The sequence below is a fragment of the Protopterus annectens genome, chromosome 4.part0, assembly GCF_019279795.1.
Source record: "Protopterus annectens isolate FY-2018-M chromosome 4.part0, PAN1.0, whole genome shotgun sequence".
NCBI lineage: Eukaryota > Metazoa > Chordata > Ceratodontiformes > Protopteridae > Protopterus > Protopterus annectens.
In genome coordinates this window covers 545,704,178-545,724,183 of record NC_056733.1, presented here as the reverse complement: position 1 = coordinate 545,724,183, position 20,006 = coordinate 545,704,178, and the positions used below count along the sequence as shown (strand labels likewise).

The window sequence follows — 20,006 nt, the reverse complement described above, 5'->3', positions numbered from 1 at the left end:
ACTTTGGACACATGCTGGTCGAGGACTAGGTTACTGTCTACGTGAGTTCCCAGATCCCTGACTAATGAATCAACTTTTAAGGGTGTTTTATTGATAATGTATTTACCCGGGGTGGTAGGCATCCCAAAAGGTACTATAATGCATTTCTTGGTATTAGATTTTAAGCCATGACTTTGGCACCAAACGTTTGCCTGTATCAGACATTCCTGAAGGGTGTTCTTATCATGGGTGGATTCAATGACTGGTCCTAGTTTGCAATCACCTGTGAACTTGGTCAGCCAAAGGCCTTTGTCATTGGCTTTGACATCTGAGAAGTAGATACCAAAAAGGAGTGGGCCCAACACAGAGCCCCAGGGGACTTCACTGACTTCTTTGTATAGATGGCCTCACTGATTCTAAACTACTGGGTCCTATGAGTGACCCAACTAGCAATCCTATGTGTTATAAAGGGGTTTATACCTATTTCCATAAGTTTGTTGAGTATGCCCAAATGGGGTATTGTATCAAATGTTTTAGCCATATCTACATAGGCAGGATGCACTGTTTTCCCTTCATCCATTGCCTTAGTGACGTATTCAAAGAAGTCCACCAGATTCAGTAAGCATGACCTTCCTTTGACAAAACCAATCTGGGATGGATCCAGTGTCTGGAGGTCTCCCATGTCCTTGCTGATAATTTCCTCGATAATTCTTTCTATGGCTTTGCAAATAAGGCTAGTCAGACTAATAGGCCTGTAGTGTCTGGGATGATCATTGCAGTCATCCATTCACATGGCATAAAGCTTCTTAGTCTATAGTCAAATAATGACTTCAGAGGTCCTGATAAGTCATATTTTAGACTATTCAGGAGGCATCCTGGGATGTTATTGGGGCCCACTGAGGCCATGTTCTTGGCTTTAGTGAGTGCAGCCAGTACATGCTCTCTAGTTGGAGGGGTTATATTTGAGGGTATTTTTGAGGCGATGGTTGGGGGTGAGAAGGGGATAAAGTTGGAACTGTTTTCTACTAACAGGTTTGCTATGCCACCAGACTCAGTGAATGTAGCACCACTGACCACCAGTTCAACACATTACTGTGTGCTGCCCTTGTGGATTTGGACATAAGTTATCTTTCACCTTGGAGGCTATTTTAACCTCAAAGTTGGCTTTGTTTTACCTAATTAGCCCTCTTAGTTGCCTATTTACTTTGATGAGAAAGTTTCTATTTTTATGGGAATTGCTCTTCCCGATTTTTACCACACTTGTTTTCCCTTTGTTGTGTATCCTGCTTAATATGGAATGCCACCAGGGTGGTTTGTTTATCGGGCTAGTCCTGGGCTTACTTCTGGTAGGTACAACAGCCTTTATGCAGCCATTGACATGGTTGCACAAAGTTTCTGACAGCAATTCAACATAGGCTGCTGTGTTCTCTGAGCTTGGAGGGGCATTTAATTTTGATGATCCATAACTTAATAACAGGTAATTTGCCTTGGAATAGTTCCTAACTGTTACTGTTTTTTATGGGATTACAGAGTTGATTTTGATTTCAAAGGATACAGCTTTATGGTCGGACCTTACTAGGGATGATGAGACATTGGGAGGAGGAGGGTGCAGCATTCTCCCATATTTGTAGGCAAGAAATCCAGTATGTTGAAGGCTCTACTGGGTATATTCACTATTTGGTCAAGGGTATTTGTATTTACGAAGTCCAGGAATCTCTTTGCTTACAGATTTGAGGCTGTGTGAGATTCCCAGTCTATAGAGGGGTAATTAAAGTCTCCCATGAGTAGGGTGCTAGGTTGGATGATAAGTGTCTCCAGTAGATCCAAGTATGCAATGTAAGCTTCTTGAGACATGGAGGGTGACCTGTAGCTGGTTAGGATAATCATCCGTAGTGTTAATGTTGTTTATCAGTGTAGGGTATACTTTACACATCTGTATTCTACAGTCCACGAATGTGGGATGTTATAATATCCTATTTTGTAATCTATCCATAACATACTTCAGTTTTTCTATATTCAGACAATAAATCCAATTCAGATAGGTTGCAGTTCCCTCCTCAACAAAACAGGTCTCTACAGTACTCTTAAACTGCTCTCTCCTTCTACATAAAGCCCCCGAGATTTCTCCCAGAATTCCTCCAAGGATTAGAGGTAACTGATTCTAACTCCATTAGTAAGCAGTAACAAACAGAGTAGACCAGCTGTTCCCATACCTCTCAACCTGTTAGAGCAAGAAATCTGGACAAAGCCATAAATAAAAGTGGGACAAAGGGCAAAAAATGAGACAATTTTTAAATAATGCTTTTACAAACTTAGAAAGTTGACAGAGTAACAGGCTTTGCATTAGCAGAAAACTTCTGAAGGGTATGAAGTCTAGAAGGGGTAGTTTGGTTCAATGGTTAAGGTCTTCACTTCATAGGCACAATATACAGGGTTTGATCCTGACCGTGGGTTAGAAAAACTAAGCTAAAGATGCTGCTCTGCAAATAATCTATTTTGTAACATCCACTGTGGGTTGTTGGAATAAATAAGTTATCTGAGGATTCAGTTTTCACCATATTATCAAGGGCTTGATTCCAGATTTACGTCACAGTATTTTATACTGTGATGTTATACTTCTATGACATGTTTCATGACACATATTTTGATCCTAAGATCTTCAAGGAAAAACAAACCTTCCTGGTGGACAACTGCCATTCATAGGCTATACAATAGGAGTAAAAAATACTGTCTAAGAGTAGGAAGGAATTGTCTCAAAACAGGAAACACTCCCTCCTCAACTTAAACAAGCAAATAAGACTCCTAGTGAAGTCCTCCAGTGGTAACTATGAATCCAGATTAGCTTCCCAAACTAAGGATAACAAGACATTCTTTAGTTACATCCATAACCTCAAAGGTAAGGCCCAGATTTGCATTGAACTCATGGTTAATGGCACTGCATATATAGAACCTATGTATATAGCAAACTTGCTGGCTGGCAGGTTCAGTGAAAACTTCACTCCCCTATCCCTAGTACATATACCCCAAAGTATCCCTAACACCTGTCCTCCACCTAGTATCTCTGAGGAGCAGGTCTTAAATGCCCTTTCCAAGGCCAAAAGCACAGCCTCTATGAGACCAGACAACATCCCGGGCTGTGCTCTACATGGGTTAAAACAGGAACTAGCATCACCATTGGGCACGTTTTTCAATCACAGCCTAAGCACTGGCTGCATCCCAGTGGAATGTAAAACTGCTACTGTCATCCCTTTGCACAAAGGGTGAGCACCCACGGACCCTGAGAACTATAGACTCATTAGCATGACCAACCTTCTCTGCAAGGCCATGGAACAAATCATCATGGACCTTATTAACAAAGATGTATGAATTTTCCAATTGCTTGACACCCAGTTTGGCTTTGTCAAGGGAGATCATGCATGTTAAACTTGGTGGACTTCTTCGAGACAGTCACCAAAGCCCTAGACAAGGGCAAATCTGTGCATACGGCCTATCTAGACTTAGCCAAGACCTTTGACACAATTCCCCACTCAGACATCTTTGATAAACTCACCCAGCTGGGTATCAACCCATATATTGTCAGGTGAGTTGCAAACTGGCTCACTGATAGTCAAAACAGAGGACTCCACCTCCACCAGCAGACCCGTAACCAGTGGTGTTCCGCAGGGATCAGTTCTAGGACCCCTACTATTTGGAATATTTTTCACCAAAGTAGGGCTAAAACTAAAGGGCTGTGGCTGACAAAGTTTACTGATGACTGCAAACTTAGAGCAATCATTGAAACCCCTAGTGATGTCAACATCCTGCAAGAAGGTCTTATGCAGACTAATGACTAGTTCCAATGTCATGGTCATAAACTTAATGCAAAAAGAATGTATTATCATCCTCTTTAGCAAAGGTGAAGTTCCTGCAAACTACCACATCAATGGCAATATCCTAAGCACACAGACAGTGGTGAGAGATATAGGCACACAGGTTGACAACAATTTTAACTTTGGTCATCATGTCTCCACAGTGGTAAGAAGGACATTTTATATTGCTCATCTCATAAGTAAAGGCATTGCCTCCAGAAAAAAAGAAGTTATAATCCCCCTGTACTCTTCCCTTATCAGGCCAATAATAGAGTACAACACGCCTTTTGGTATGCTCCTTTCCAAACACCTGTAACAACAGGAGAGACCACAAAGGTTCCATACAAAGGAAATTCAGGGTCTTCAAGATCTGTTTTATGTGGACAGACTGAAATCATTGTCACTTTACTATGTGTCCTACAGATTGATTCTGACCCAGCTTTAATGGAAATGCTGCATATTCACAAGTCAAATGGCACATGGGTCACTCACTCAAAAGACCTCAACCTGGTATGTGACATCAACAGAACTTGCTGGACAGACAGATTTGCTTCACAGAGGTTGTCCCACGTTGTAACAATCATCCTATTTATGTTAAACAAAGGCCCTCGTGTGCCCTATTTAAGAGTAGTTTGGATGACTGGGTGGGTAACCAGAAATTTACCCCAGGATTCCACCTGTGTCCCTCTTGGACAGGGGCAATAGGTGCTGACTTTACTATCTGCTTGAACCAGACACTCTTGGGAACACAGGTTTAATTTGGCTAAGCTTTTAAGGGCCCTGGGGCCATTAGCCAAGTAACCTCCTATGATCCTTTGAGCCTATGAAAGTCAAATGTGTGTCATTATTTTCTAACTTCAGTCTTTAATGATTTGTCACTAATTTTATGAAAAAATGGACCAAAAATATGAGGCAAAAACCTGGACATTCTGAGATAATCTGTACAGTTGAGAGGTATGGCTGTCCCTCATTAGCCTCATTATCTGGTACCTGCTTGAAGAGTCTGCATCCACCTTCTATCATACTTCTAGGTTTAGTGGCTTTCCTAGTCTCTGCTCTGGCATTCATTTCTTCTGTGCTGCTCCATCTAGTGTGCAGCTCTGGCTTAACAGTCACTATATTACAACATACAAGTCATTATACTGTATAAGAGGGAGAGATAAATATAAACCAACCAGTATAATAATGTTCTACATTTGTTTAACAAAAGCACTTGAATGCTGAAAATCAAGATATGCAAAATATATGATTTTATTTATTGATTTTCTATAATTTATAGAAAAGCTAGAAATACAATAATCAGTTTACCAAATTATCACTCATTCTGCTTCTCTTAATTTATAAACATCTAAAAGACAATTGTGATTTAAAAATCAATGATTGTGTACATGTTTTATGCTAAATAGCACAATGCTTATTCTATGTTTATGACTATTTTAGTTTTTGAAGTAATTTATCTTTGAATATGAAAAATACTGCTGCTGGAACTAGAAACATTTAAATGTCATCTTAGAACAGCAGGGCTGATAATATAAGTAGGATTGTAATATATTTCTAATAACATGGGCAGGATAATGATAAATCATAGCTATCACTATCCCAAGTACGTAACAAAAATATGTTATCATCGTAGCTCATTGTCACCTTTTATCATGCAAGGTATCTGTGTTCAAGCGTTTTCACACACACACACACACACACACGCACACACACACACACACACACACACACACGCACGCACACAAAACATGCATGGCAAAACATTACAGGAGCATTTTATGCTGGATTGTTACAATGCAATGCAATACATAATTTATTATGATATTACATTGAGAGAGAAGTTACTTAACCTGTTTGCATTTTGTCCCAAACATGACTGCAGAATAAGAAATAAACATCATGAAAGCCTAATTTTCAACATTAAACTGCATATGGGTGCTAACTGATTCATGATTATTGTGCTTGTTTTAGTTGCAGAAGCAGCAGCAGAAACGTCACTTGAAGGTGGAAACATGGCACTAGCTATTTTTATCCCCATTATTATTATTTCTCTGTTGCTTGGAGGAGCATATATCTATATCACAAGGTAAGCTCATTTTTACAGCATGTAGATATTATAACTTTGTTATAGAAATGATCAGACAAAAATTAACCTGAATATTGCACTCATTCTATTTTGCTTTTTCAGTAGTCAGATACCTGGTTATTGTTATTATTAGTAGTAGTATTATTTGCTATGCTTTGTCAGTTGCCATTACAAATATATATTTTAAATGCTAAAGTGACGCTGAAGATTCCCACAACTTTAACTTAGCAGTCTTGCAAGTTTCCTTTCTTACTGGCAGCAGTTAATTTTCTTTATCATGTTTAGAAGTCAAAACACCACATGACAACTAAATACGATTGTAATCTAGTCATTAATACAGTGACAACAGTTTCTATACAAGTTTTACGACAGCGATTTGTCTATAACAAACTAGACTTACGAAATATGACAACAGTAAAAGTTTCATGTGACAGTTCTGATACAAATGTCATATTTATTTTCAAAATACTAAAACAAACTGAAGTATTCTACTATTGTCGCATGCTTTATCTCTAGCAAAGTGCTTAATTACTATGGCATACTGTTATCATAGTTCTAGAACATATGAATCCCATGTATACATAAATAAGTGTTACTGCAGTACAGTAAATCTGATACTCAAGATAAACAGCTAAGTGCAGAATTGTGTGTATGTGTGTGTGTGTGTGTGTGTGTGTTTGTGTGTGTGTGTGTGTGTGTCTGTGCATGTGTGTGTGTGTGTGTGTGTGTGTGTGTGTGTGTGTGTGTGTGTGTGTGTGTGTGTGTATGTAAAACTAAGTAATATGTATGATTGCCCTGTTAGTCAATTGCAAATACACTGATACATTTCGGTCAACTAGCAAGACAATTAAATTGTTGCAGACTATTTTTGCATGTTCGGTGAACAGTGGGGAAGTGGAAGTTTTTCCTTTTCCTCATTGTTGATCTGTCTTGGAGTTAGTATATATAAAGTGGGGTGTATGGGGTGAAGTGAGGCATAATACCTGAGAAACACACTGTAGTTTATTGCAGCTTCTTGCAAGTACATTGATTGTTTTACTGCTGATGCTCTTTGCCGGTCAATGAAAGTTCTGAGATAGCTATTAATTGAGAAAAATTACTTCAGTGTATGTGTTTCTTGGTGATTAGGGAAAACAGACCCATCCCAGACATTGAAAGGATTAGCAGACTGATAGCTCTTTCTCAATTCTGTGGGTGGAGGTGCATGGCTATTCTAAGCTTGTGAAGAGATCTGTCTTGTTAATTGGGACAATGAATGAGACTGCCATACTAACTAGTTATGTAGTGAATGTGATTGTTTCCAACTTCTTAGAGAGAGAAGTGACCTTCAGACACATGAGATTGAGCAATAACAGGTTCATGATGCCCTTAGATGTCTAGGGATGCATATGTGCTGCACTGAATGGATCAATGAGTGTCTAACTATGGCCAATGGGTCCAGATAATCTGCTGAGCCCCAATCATGTTAGGAAATGCAGACTGCAGTTATTCCCTGTGAACAAGGAATTACCAGTAAGTCCAGGTCATAAGCTTGAGGTAATTAAGTCAAAAGGACATTAAAAATATAAAAATAAAAAATATAAAAACAAAATTACTTTTGAGGCTGCCATTAAAGACCCAGTTGTCCTGGACCTCCTGTATCTCTGCAAGTCCAATATCTATCCTCCAGTACTAATAAAAGAGACCTAAATCTTCACCATCAGATAAATAAAAGACTTAAGGGACAGGTTTATAGCCCAACACCTCCAAAACTACTACAATAAACTTCCCCTGCATATTAAATAGTGTGACTCATTATCTTTCTGTAAATTAACCTAGCTGGTTGGATGGATATCCATAAATTTACTCTGGGATTGACTGGTATGGCTTCCTGGAGAAAGGAGGTACAGCATGAGCACTGGTAAAGCATGAGTGGTCATAAGACACAGTGGCCTTGGCATATCTTTAAATCTGTAATACAAAGATAAACAGATGTATATATGAGCTTACATACATATAGGGGACATATAATGGGTATGATAAATAACGATTCAGGGGATAACTGGAAATATGTAATTCTTTTCTGTGGGCATGTAATGTTTGTCTCTCTATAAATGATTTTTGCAAAGAAAGGATTATTAAAGACCAAATTTATTGCAGTTGGATTATTTTTCTACAGGCTGAGAACCAAACCAGGAAGTAAATGCACACACAAGCTGTTCCATTTCCTGGCTGTGTGTGCATTTACTTTCTACAGGCTGACACTGACCATCCTTAAGACCTTCCTTAAGACTAATACCGCAAAGACTGTTAATCTCAAAGAGCGTACAGTTTACGCTGAAAGAACATCTTGTGCTGCATAAAAAGGATCCTAGTCTGCCTGGTAATTGAGGCATTTGACAAGAGAAACAAAGAAAGATGTACAAGAATATGTCATCTGTTTGAAAATTAGATAAGAACTGAGCTTACAATATAGTTTTGTCCATCAGCAGTTACCTCACAATATATAGTAGGCAGTGTCTTAGATTAGGCTAACAAATACTAAACTTATGTCACTAGTCAGAGGTCTAGTTGGATTTTTGTGTTCATAGTGTCCAATACCATAGGCATCATTAAAAAAAATCTATATACTATGTTTTAAGGAAAACATCTTGTTCATACGATTCTGCCTTAAGTCTGTCAGTACCATTCAACTAAACAGAAGCTTGGATGAAATCATAATCTATGTAATGCAATCCCTGTTTCTGAGGAATGGTATACTTCTGTTCCATAAACCTGTCCTGGGAGTTGTCATTTTAAGAAGTGAATAAAATGACAGCTCCTGGTCTGGGATAAAAGCAAGATACTTAATTCCCAAGTCAATAATAATTGTTGTCCATCAGCAGTTATAAAAGAGATTGTCAGTTCCTGTTAGAGTACAATTTTATTCCTCAAAGTCATTGCTTTTGTCTTGGAGGTTAGCTCTATTCCAAGACAACTATTCATACAGGAAAATAAAGAAAACAGTTTTGCAGGCCTTTTTCAATATCAGTAAAATTTTCTCATAAAATATTCATCTGCAGTAACACAATGACAGTACATAATATTTACATATATTGTAATAAAAAGTTGTAGTCCTAGGACAGAACACCTCAAATGTACATCTGTAATGAACAGTGTCATAGCTGTATGAATCACAGTTCTTTATGAATAGTAATAAAATCTTTGTCTGAGAAAAATATAAAAGAATTGTCAGCATCAGCACAGAGACACTGCATAATATTTACATATGTTATAAAAAGTAGTGGTTCCAATAAAGATCCCTGTGCACATCTGCAGTGACCATTGTCATGTGTGAATAAATCAGTTTTTAAAACTTTGACAAAGTGTAAAAATAGCAATGCCGTAAATGGGAAATATACACAACAGCAAGGTAAAGCCATCATTTTAACAGGAAGTCTTTTTGTACAGCATAAACAATACTTCTGAGACTACATATCATTAACAAAATACCTCTGCTGTCCCTGTTTTGGAGGAATGTACCTGTTTTCAGGCCTGGTTTACTCCTGTGCATGATGTACCTATGTTTGAAGGTATGTCCCTAATTTCAGGCTTGAGTTACCTCATCATATGATTTTTTTAAGTTGTTTGGTAAACAGAAAACCATACTAGATAACCAACATATTAGTGCCACCAATATTTTAAAGAAAGAGTACACACATCTTACATCCCCCTTTGCAGATGTGATGATGAGAGGTATTTCCAGCTATGCCAAGAGAAGTAAGGCAGTGGATGTTTAACATATGCCAGCATAGCTAGCTGGAGTTTGGTAAATAATTATGTCATTTGTATCACAAACTAGTTTGTATAGATGCTTGTGCTGAAAATATATTTATGAGGTTTGCTTGTGTTGAAAATGTAGCAACACTGGGTCCTGCTGGGCAGAAAAGAAATATACATGCATTTAGTAACTGATTAAATGTATGCATTGTAACTGTTGAAATGAATATATTGTAACAGAGGATACTGGAAGAGAAGAAGTTAATCACAGTCTAGCTGCAGCTAACTTTGAAAAATGTTCTGAAATTAAATTGCTGGGCCTAGGCCATATAGATGTTATCTCACAGTTTTCAATGAAACCAGAGATGCAATGTCTGTAAGCAGTATGGTTTGTTAGCCTCTGTAGAAAGAGCAGAAGTGTTAAAATTGTTTTACAGCTTCCAGATGCTGCAATAAACTTTAGCAAAGTTTTAGGATATGTATTTTAACACATATGTGCTAAATCCTGGCAGCTTCTAGCCAAAGGAGTAATTTAGGAACCAGAAGTCATATGACCAGATGTATGTGATGTCATTCTGTAATCCATCACTAAAAATGATATTTTAATACTAGGTGAGACTGAAGTCTCAGGGCAGTCTGTTTTTGCAACCTGTAAAGGAAGGACCCCTCAACTACTTCATTTTGCTCTGCTCTAGTAAGTGAACCAGGCAATAGTAATTCTTTAGATCAGTCAGGAAAATATATTGAAATTAGTTAAGCACGGTTTTCTGTATCTGTGTGAATCTATTCATCTGTGTTATTGTAATATTTCCTGTTATTGAAACTCTATTTTTATGTTATTTCATTATTTATTATTAAAAATATTTAAACTTTTCATTGTGGCTGGACCTTTAGAGAATATTTTAACCATTGAGACTACTCTATCTATTTGGTGACGCACTGTGGCCACTCCTGAAACCTTTACTGCATTGGCCAAACACTATAATTTCTATTAATATTAATTTCACTCAGTATAATTGGGTACCCTTGCAAGAGCCTTAGAGTAGCTGGCTTTGGAGTGTCTAGTGGCAGTAACTACCTTATAGTCTGGGGGAAAAAGGGGCCTAGCTAATAAATCTGTGCCAGTCTTTCCCAGGTGTGTGTGTGTGTGTGTGTGTGTGTGTGTGTGTGTGTGTGTGTGTGTGTGTGTGTGTGTGTGTGTGTGTGTGTGTGTGTGTGTGTTTGTGTGTGTGTGTGCAAATCAAATCTCAAAGAGTTTGTGTGTCACCTGCTTAGAACAGGGACATGAAGCACTGGTTTCACAGAGAGGGTGCTGGAGGACTTGGCTTGGGCACTCTGCTGAGGTCTCAACCCTATAGCTATGTCAGTTTTGAGTCTTATTGGGGATTTGGAGAGAGAAAGAGTGAGAGAGAAATAAGCATCCGCACTGAGTGTGTTCCCTGTGTGCTCTTAAAGGAAATTGTGCTTGATGCAGAGAGCTGCATCTGGAAATACTGGGTGTATCCATTTTTGTTTCAAGTGAATGTTCCTCTCCAGTGTCAGTGGTGAGGATTCAGACTCCTTGATTACTGGCCCAGAGTGAGGTCATTGCAGCAGACACAAAAATAAATTACCTAGAATTTTGTAATACAGTTCATTAACGTCTACAGATTATACTCTAGCTCTTTGATAATATAGTCATATTTTCAATCAGTTTGTCACTGCTTTTTTAAATGTGTTTTTGACTAGTATCCCATATTCCTACTGGAAGCGAGGAGAGTTATATGCTATTTGATATTTGGTATTAAAATGTTATGCTAATTAGATGTCCAGATTTTTGTCTGGAAGTGCTTACTTTTCAAGGACCTTTGTACATATTTTCAATGTGTGCAGGCTGAGAGGCATGATTAACAAATGCATTTAGTTAACAGAGCAGCATGATTACTGATATCAGGAAAAAAACACACAGAGAAAGAATACTGAACAGTTTTCAACACTGATTCCAAATTCTTTTCCGGAACACTTTGCAGCAATAGTTATTCATAAACTGTGTAATAAACAATTGTATGAATAAATCAACACCATTTAGTATGCAGATTGTGTCCTGCTGTGCAACAGCACTGAACAACTTGCAACCCCATTAGCCAACAAATTATAGTATTGCAATTCTATTTGATAAGAAACAGACTATAGTAAGATTACCTCCTAAACATTCACATGCTGGAGCTCCATTTTTGGGATGAGTTCCATCTACTCACTCCTAAAGAACTTGTTTCAAAGTTTAGCTTACAAAATCTGTGAGTATACATTTTATAAGGTTTTGGGTTATACAGAATCTATGAGTACGACTTAACAATTTGACACTTTTTATGATCAAATAGATTCAAATATATAATGTGTTTAGATGTTTATCTATGTTTAATATATTTATTAAATATTAACATTAATGTTAAACACAACAATATCTATGATTTATTAGTCTTTTAGAGGCCTTACTGACATAACCTCATGTCATGTCCCATACAATTAGATTAAAAGTAGATAGGGGCATTCATTGTTTAACCAAGAGCAGTACAGTGTTTTACAACCTACACAGACCTTGTACCTGAAATCAGTCCTTCTTTCCATAATATTTATCTTTCTTAGTAGCAAGTTACACGGCTTGGTGTTAGCCCCATGGATGTGTCTTAGATACTTTTTTTTAAAACATATCTGAGTACAAAGGTGCCTAGGAGGCCAGATCGTTTCTCAGCAGCTTATACAACACTAAGTAATTTGAGAGATATCTTAAGCCATCTAAGTAGATTAAATCTGGTGATCAGACTTCTTTGATTGTTAGGCCTCTTTGCATTTTCTCTTGCTGAACAAAGCGTTTAGTGGGTAAATACAAAAAAGATGCACTGTACCTCATAACGGGCCAAATCTCTGTCATATATGGCAGTACAGTTCATCGGATCAGGATAATATGAAATATAAGGCATTTAAGCCGCATGACCATTTATGTCTTGCCATTACCCACTGTTCATGCTGTACCCCACCCTTCTCAAGAAGGTTAAAGCAGGTCAGTCATGGAGTAAATGTATAGGTGTCCATCCAATCATCCACGTTTAATCTGAACGATGCAACTGTGTCACTTTTACATGCTGGAGAAGTGTGAAGGTGTTTAGTAATACATGTGTTGTTGCGCCACATTTTATATGCTGGAGGAGATTTAAATCCTTAGTTCTGACATTAGTTGTGAATATACAGGAGATCAAGGAGGTTGGGTTTCTAATGGCGTGAAATGCAAGGCTTAGAGCACCACACAAAGACTATACAAAAGTGTGTAAAAGGAGAGGGTTTCAAAGCCTTTCTTGGTAGTTCAGGACATTTAGTTCAACAATCATCATGTTTAGAATTGCTGGGGCCTTTCCAGTTGCGTAATATGCCTAGAAATATATATTCAGAAGGAGGTGCTGTAGTCAGTAATTGGTCTAATTAGGAATGCATGCAGACATATGATAACTTCTGACCTAGATGACACACCTTTAGATATTAGTTGTGTTAAACAGAAGCAAGTTCTGGCAACTGTTGCCATATATGGTAGTCAAAGGAGAGAGAACTATCAGTCTAGGTTCTAAGATCCCTGACTGCATTATTGCTTTGGAGTGGGCTATTGGCTGCACTTTGTATTGAAGAGAAGAGTTGCTTACCAAATGTGAGAATACTACACTTTTCTGTGCTTAATTTTATCCCTTTTTTTGTACACCAGTTGTTTATGAGGATTAATTCCAGCTGTAATGAATAGTTATCAGGAGAAGGTTTGACAGTAACACCCAGTTTGCAGTCGTCTGCAGTCTTAAATAACCAAAGGTCCTGATTTCTAATCAGGAAATTGGAGATGAAGATGCCAAAAAGGAGTACTGAACTCCGGAGTACACCATTAGTTGCCTTTATACTTTCAACGGAGACTCCTGCCACCTTAACTTTGTGGGTTTTATTTTTTTATTTTTTAGCCAATTGGATATCCACCTCACTATGTATGAATGTATTTTTAAGGCACTGCATGGGATATAGTGTCAAATGCTTTGACCAGATGCAAATAAGCAGTGTAAACAGCATTCTCCTTTTGAGGAAGCCAAACTAATACAAGAGTAGCCTGAAAAGATTTATGACACCATAGCATATGAGGTCAGATGTGATGCATTCCGTGCCTTTGCAAATCAAATTAATCAGGGTAATCGGTCTAAAGTTTCCCTGGTCCACAGTAGGGCAGACCTTGTATATTGCCATCATGAATGCAGTTTATTTATTGGCCAGATGAATGGGCTGGTTTATTGGCCCCTTTCAACCATGACCTGGGCTAAGGAGACCAAGTTGCATTCTTAGAGATACAAGCTTAAGACAGCATATGAGCTTTTAAAATGTTCTACAAATATGTACATAAATGCACTTAAGGTATACATCTATGTGCATAAATTGTTAGCGATTGCTTTGCAAATACAATTTCAAAGAACTATACATTCATAAGTGGGAATAGTTGGTCCGGTATGATCTCGGACCCATCCATTGAGAGGTCATGAGATTTTCCATCCAGTGGATGCATTTCATCATCCAGGTGGTATAAGGCTAATTCTGAGAATAAAATCAAAGCATAATACAAAAATTATGGCACCTGACAGGTATGTTCCTGATTATGGTTTACACTTAATATTTCCTTTTGCTGCTGGGGTTTACTTTTAACAGATAGTATAAGCTAAAATGTTGGTGTTGTATTTCTTAAGATTTTAATAAGTGGAAATAGTTGGTCCAAAATGATCTGTGACCCATCCATTGAGATGTCATGAGATTGTCTATCCACTGGATGCATTTCATCATTCGGCAGGGGGAAAATCTACTAAATGAACTTCAAAGCTTAGTAAATAGCTCTGCAACTAAATATCCAGAAGAAAATTAGTTAGTTGGAAGATTTGTAGCTGAAGATTTGGATTTCTACTACCGGTACACCGTACATAACACAGGCAGTTGCACTTTCTAGGTGAAAGAATAAGAATCCAATGTCACAACATAGATCTTGCACTGATTACAGTTTTGCAAACAGCAGAAATGGAAACCAGCACATTGACAACAGTTTTTTGCTTCTGTTCTGGTTTTCCACATTATATAACATCTGTTTGGCTTTTAATGTCTCCAGAAATACTTTAATGCTACTGAAGTGTGAGCATAGGCACTTTTAGGTACTAGCAAACCAGACTCTCGGCTCAAACAGGGCCCAAGTCAAACCACATTTTTAGATTACTTTAACATTTTTAAATGTCTGTCAGAACAACAAAAGCTAGTGCCACATTCTTATGTATCTCCTGTAAATCAGATGATAATAATTGCAACTTGACAAATAGGCCTAAACACTTAAAACTTGTCCCTTTAAAATTCAGACACCTCTCTTCTGCTGCTGATTGCATTTGGGTTATCAGTTCACAGGAGAAAGAGGGCAAATTTAATCTTGTGGGAAATTGTCAAGAAGTAAGCTTCATTATCTCAGCAATTCTGCTTTATCCTCCCCTTTCTGTTAATATGGATGTGACTCTCCCTCCTCCTTACTTTGCTATTCCTCCTGCAAGCACAGTCTGCCAAGTAAGTGATGTTCACATGCATAGCTGGTCTTAGGCATAGGCCATCTAGGCGGCCACCTAGGGCACCAGTCTAGCAGGGGTGCTTTTCCAGTAATCTGGATGGTGCAGGTAGACCAGGATGGGGGAAATAGGTGGTGTGGAGGGGGCACTGTGGAGCTCTTTTGCCTAGGGCACCAGTTGACCAAAGGCTATCTCTGTTCACATGAATGTGTTTATTATGGTGGGGTGGCCCTGATTCCTTTAATACTTCTATGGATACATTATATTAAGTCTGCTGTTGACTCTGTTGATCCTAAGTATGTTTATAATGTTGGTCTCAATATTCTGTTAGACCATCTGCAGCCTTTGAAGTTTTATTCCTGGTTTGGTTCCCTTGTGCTCAACCTTCAGCAATCCTGTAGCAATGAATTGCTTGACTACCAACTTACAGTAGGATTAACACAAATGCACTCTGCAAACAGCTATGCTGAAATGCTCAGTGAGCATATTAGCTAACGGTCAAGCACCTACCAAGTTTGTCCTGAAATTTTAAAGCTAAGTACTGAAAAAGCTAACCACTTACTGTGTAATGTTACCTACAGAGGAATAACATGGAGTGACATGACATGCAAATCAGTGCAACATAAAGAAAAAAATTATAGAAGTCTGACACAGACAATCTGAATACAATGTGATACAAGGCCAGCAATAATATGACCTCACAGAACAGCAGCAGATTACCATCTCTAAGATAATCACGATCAATGTGTCAAACGGGCCTTCAATACTACCAAAGTAATTTATGCCCAGTTAGCAATATGCAGAAAAATCTGTGAAAAAATATGTTGACTCAGATGTTAAGCAGCAACGTAACTAATTAAAATATACTTCCTTGGTGTTTGAGGGGACTGAAGAAAGGAGTGAAATCCAGTAAAAATAGATCAAATCCAGTTTCAGCAAGAGCTCAGATACACAGCTCACAATACCCCAGCAAGCCCCACAAGCCAGGCAACATATATAAAAACATTGAAACAGATAATCAAAATGCAACTTGCCAATAGGCCAGCACTAACCTGAACTCTTAAAACAACAGTAAATTGCCCTCTCACAAGATAATCACTAGGAATGTTCCATATGACCCCAAACTCTATGACACCAAGTGTGCCCAATTAACAATATGCACTGAAATTAGAAAAAAAACATTGCTTTGGATGTTAAATATCAATTTAAGTAATTAAAATAGACTACCCTGGTGTTTAAAGGAACTAAAGAAGGGAGTAAAATGGCATAATTCTCTAAAACCAGGTCAAATTTGGATCCGGACACACAGCTTAACCACTTAGTAAAAAATTACAAGAAAATCCTGGCCAAGCTAGAATTTTCATTGTGTGATTCTTTAAAACCTGTTGTAAAAAAGGATCATGGGATATATGCAAATGACCCCTTAAGGACACCAGGTGTTTCAGCTATACGGTCATTCTGAATGCCCATGACTTTTTTCTTCTTAAGTCTGTTAATGGGCAAATTCAGGCCAATAAAGTCAAACCCCAGTAGCTGTGGACATGAATTTTTCAGTGTTCTTATTTATCAGCACAGCATAAGTGGACTGTTTTGACTGAATGCATGTCCAAAGCTACTGGCATACCTCTCAACTGTATGGATTTTAGCAGAATGTTCAGATTTTTGCTTCATATTTTTGGCTTGTTTTTAATTAAATTATGGTTTTCTGGTAAATCATTGCCAAGTCATTAACGATTAAAGTCAGAATATGATGACAGACATTTGAGTTTCAAACTTCATACTCTTCAGAAAATTCATGCTAATGCAAAATCTGCTATGCTATCAACATTCTAAGTTTGTAAGAGCAATATTTAAAAATTGTCCCTATCTTTGGACCTTTATCCCCCCATTATTTATGGCTTTGTCCAGATTGGAGATATTGAGAGGTATGGCTACTGGGGTTTGGCTTTATTGGTTAAGTATGGAGGCTGTGGTTAAAGAAAGATCCAAGTGGGTCTGCTGGGTAATGTCAACTTATTTAAAAGGCAAACTGGGATGTTGTCAAGGCCCATTGCTGCTGTGTTTTTAGCCTTAAAATGCACAGAAATGACCTGCTCTCTTGAAATAATAGGCTGAGGAATGATGGCAGGTATACTTTGGGGGACGACCGGTGGGGAAGGAGGGATGAAGTTTAATCCAAATCTGTCAACTGGCAGGTGGGCTATTTCCTCTGGTTGAGTATGGGTGGTGCCATCACAACCAGCTCTGTGCATAGCTGGGTATTCTCCTCAAGACTGTAGACATAGTTTAAAATGCTTTGTGATTTTCTTTGGCTTGGGAGGCTACTTTTGCTTTTTAATTTGCTTTTGAGGACTGAACCAGATCTCTTTTTTTTTTTTTGTTTAGACTAGTGAGAAATTTCTTATTCTGCTGAGCCTGTTCCCAGTTATTTTTGGACATTGTTTTCTGTTTTTTGTTGTATAGCCTCCTTTTACCAAGGGTCCTCTAAGGTGGCTTGTTTTTCTGGCAAGGCCTGGGTGTAATTCAGTCCAGTACTGATGATTCTATACAACTGCTTAAGTGGCTATACAGGGCATTGCTGTGCACTTCCACATAGGACTCTTTGTTTTCTGGGGTCAGGGGAGCTTTGAAATTTTTTATGCCATCACTTAGTAGGGGATAATTTGTCTGGAGAAATTATTTAATGTTTTTGAGCTTGATGGGGTATTTGACCTTATATTTACTTCAAAGGAGACAATTCTGTGGTCCAATCATACCAAAGAGGACATTACATGGGGGAGGGGGGTGCAACACTCCTCCATGTTAGTGAGTACTATGTCTAGGATATTTGAGCCCCTAGTGAGTGTGCCATCTAGCTCTTCCAGAACATCTGCATTGACAAAGTCCAAGAACTCTGACCCTGAACATTAGTGGTCATGTATGTTTCTCAGCCAATGACAGGACAGTTAAGATCACCCATGAGTAAGATATTGAACTGCATGGTGACAGACTCCAGTAGGTCCACGTATGCTGTATGTTTCTCCTGGTTCATGGTGGGGAATCTATAGTAGGAATAATGTGATAGGGGATTTTGCCTATGGTTAGTTGGACATGGAGTAACTTGAGAAAGTCATACTGTTTGACCAGTCTTGGGGGATACTTATCCTTTATGAAGATGGATACAACTCCTCATTTGGTTCTTTCTTGTTCAGTTGGTGGTCTGAACATATGGAGGCATTGTAGCTTTGCATGGCTAAGGTGCTTTTTGTGGCTTTGAACCATGTCTCAGTGACTGCACAGACATCAGCATTTTCCAAGGAGATGGAGTGCTTCTAGGGAGTGCAATTTCTTGTTTATAGTCCTAGCATGGAGCAGCAGTACCTTGAGCTTATCAGGAGAAGATTTTGTTATGTTAGGGGGATGGTTACTTTGACACTACAGGACTGGCTAAATCCTTTGCCAGTATCTGAAAGCCTAGAGGAGACAGGTGCACAACACAAGTAGCAAAACAAAACAACGTGGCCTGTCAATCGTGTCCTCCCAGGCTAACAAATATTGGATCCCCTTGGACTGACACCAAAGTTAAGCCAATTGTTAACACCAATCATTTTTTGTTTGTATTGAGGCAATATCCTTGGTGAAGGCAGAATGCTGCTCAAGGCTAGGCCTATACCTGCATGTGACACATTATCTCAGAGCTCAATCATGTCTCTCTTCATGTAGTCCAGAAAGGTACATCTCAGGTCATTCATACTCACGTGGACTATAACAGAATCATACCAGTACTTTTGGCTGAGTGACATGAGTGCTTGCATGATCTGACAGAACCAGGTATCTGCCAGGCAGCTAATTGTAGCCTTCTCCTTATCCACTCGGGTGAGGGGACATCCTTGTGTCTCACTATGGAGTCTCCTACGACCAGTATGTTAGGTTTTGTGGTGTTTCACCTTATGGGCTTGTTTGTTGAGACACTGGTGTGTGTATTATTATGTGTTGTGGTTGTTGTTTGCTTTGATGTGTGTATATGTGGTTTCTGAAGGCAGTGTTTGGGAGGTGTCTGAGTTTTTGGTAAGTTACTAATGAGTACCTCTGCATATGTGGGTTTATGTGTCAAATACCTATTTAATGTTGGAAGTGATGTGTGTGCTGGCAACCTGTTTGGCATTTAATTTGTCTGTATATGAGAGTCTTGCCTCCATTTTCATAGTATAACTACATCTCTCACATATGGTATTTGTTTGTTATACGATTAAGTGGTTGACAGTATACATGATACAATTGCTACATTGCCTCAGGATACCCATGTCCACTAGGCTGACTACAGGGATGGTAGGAAACTGCCCATCCATGATATCAGCTTCTTACTGTGGGTTTTATCGAGGAAAGAAATGGGTTAATTAGAGTAGACTGTGCTGGTAGCACAGCAACTGCGGTGGAACTACAGTGTATGAAGTCTAAGGTTAACTATCAGAGAGATACTGCTCAGTGCACAACTTTGTTGCTCCTAGAGCAGCAGGGGTCTGGGTCTGGTTTTAGTGATAGTTATTCTAGGAAAATTTTATCTTCAAGGCATTTGCATCTATACATGGCACTGCTAACCACCATTGTGCAGACAGCAACTTTGCACAAAAGCAAGGCTTATGTACAGGCCAAAAAGGAGCAGGTTTCGAAATAACGACCAAATAGGGAAAGCACACAATAAGCCTTCCACCAGCAATCCCCAACTCCGATAGGTTTGGATCAGCACAGTGCTGCCACAAGAGTGCAGAAAAAACCTTCTTAATG

General features: G+C 38.6%; 1 protein-coding gene across 1 annotated transcript in view; it reads left to right on the top strand.

Annotated features, from left to right (window-relative positions):
* Positions 1 to 20,006, top strand: part of SEZ6L (seizure related 6 homolog like) — a 3,056,071-nt gene that overhangs the window by 2,882,630 nt on the left and 153,435 nt on the right. The window contains exon 15 of the mRNA XM_044068481.1: positions 5,799 to 5,913. Coding sequence (XP_043924416.1) covers positions 5,799 to 5,913 — 115 coding nt within the window. The remainder of the gene's footprint in view (positions 1 to 5,798; positions 5,914 to 20,006) is intronic.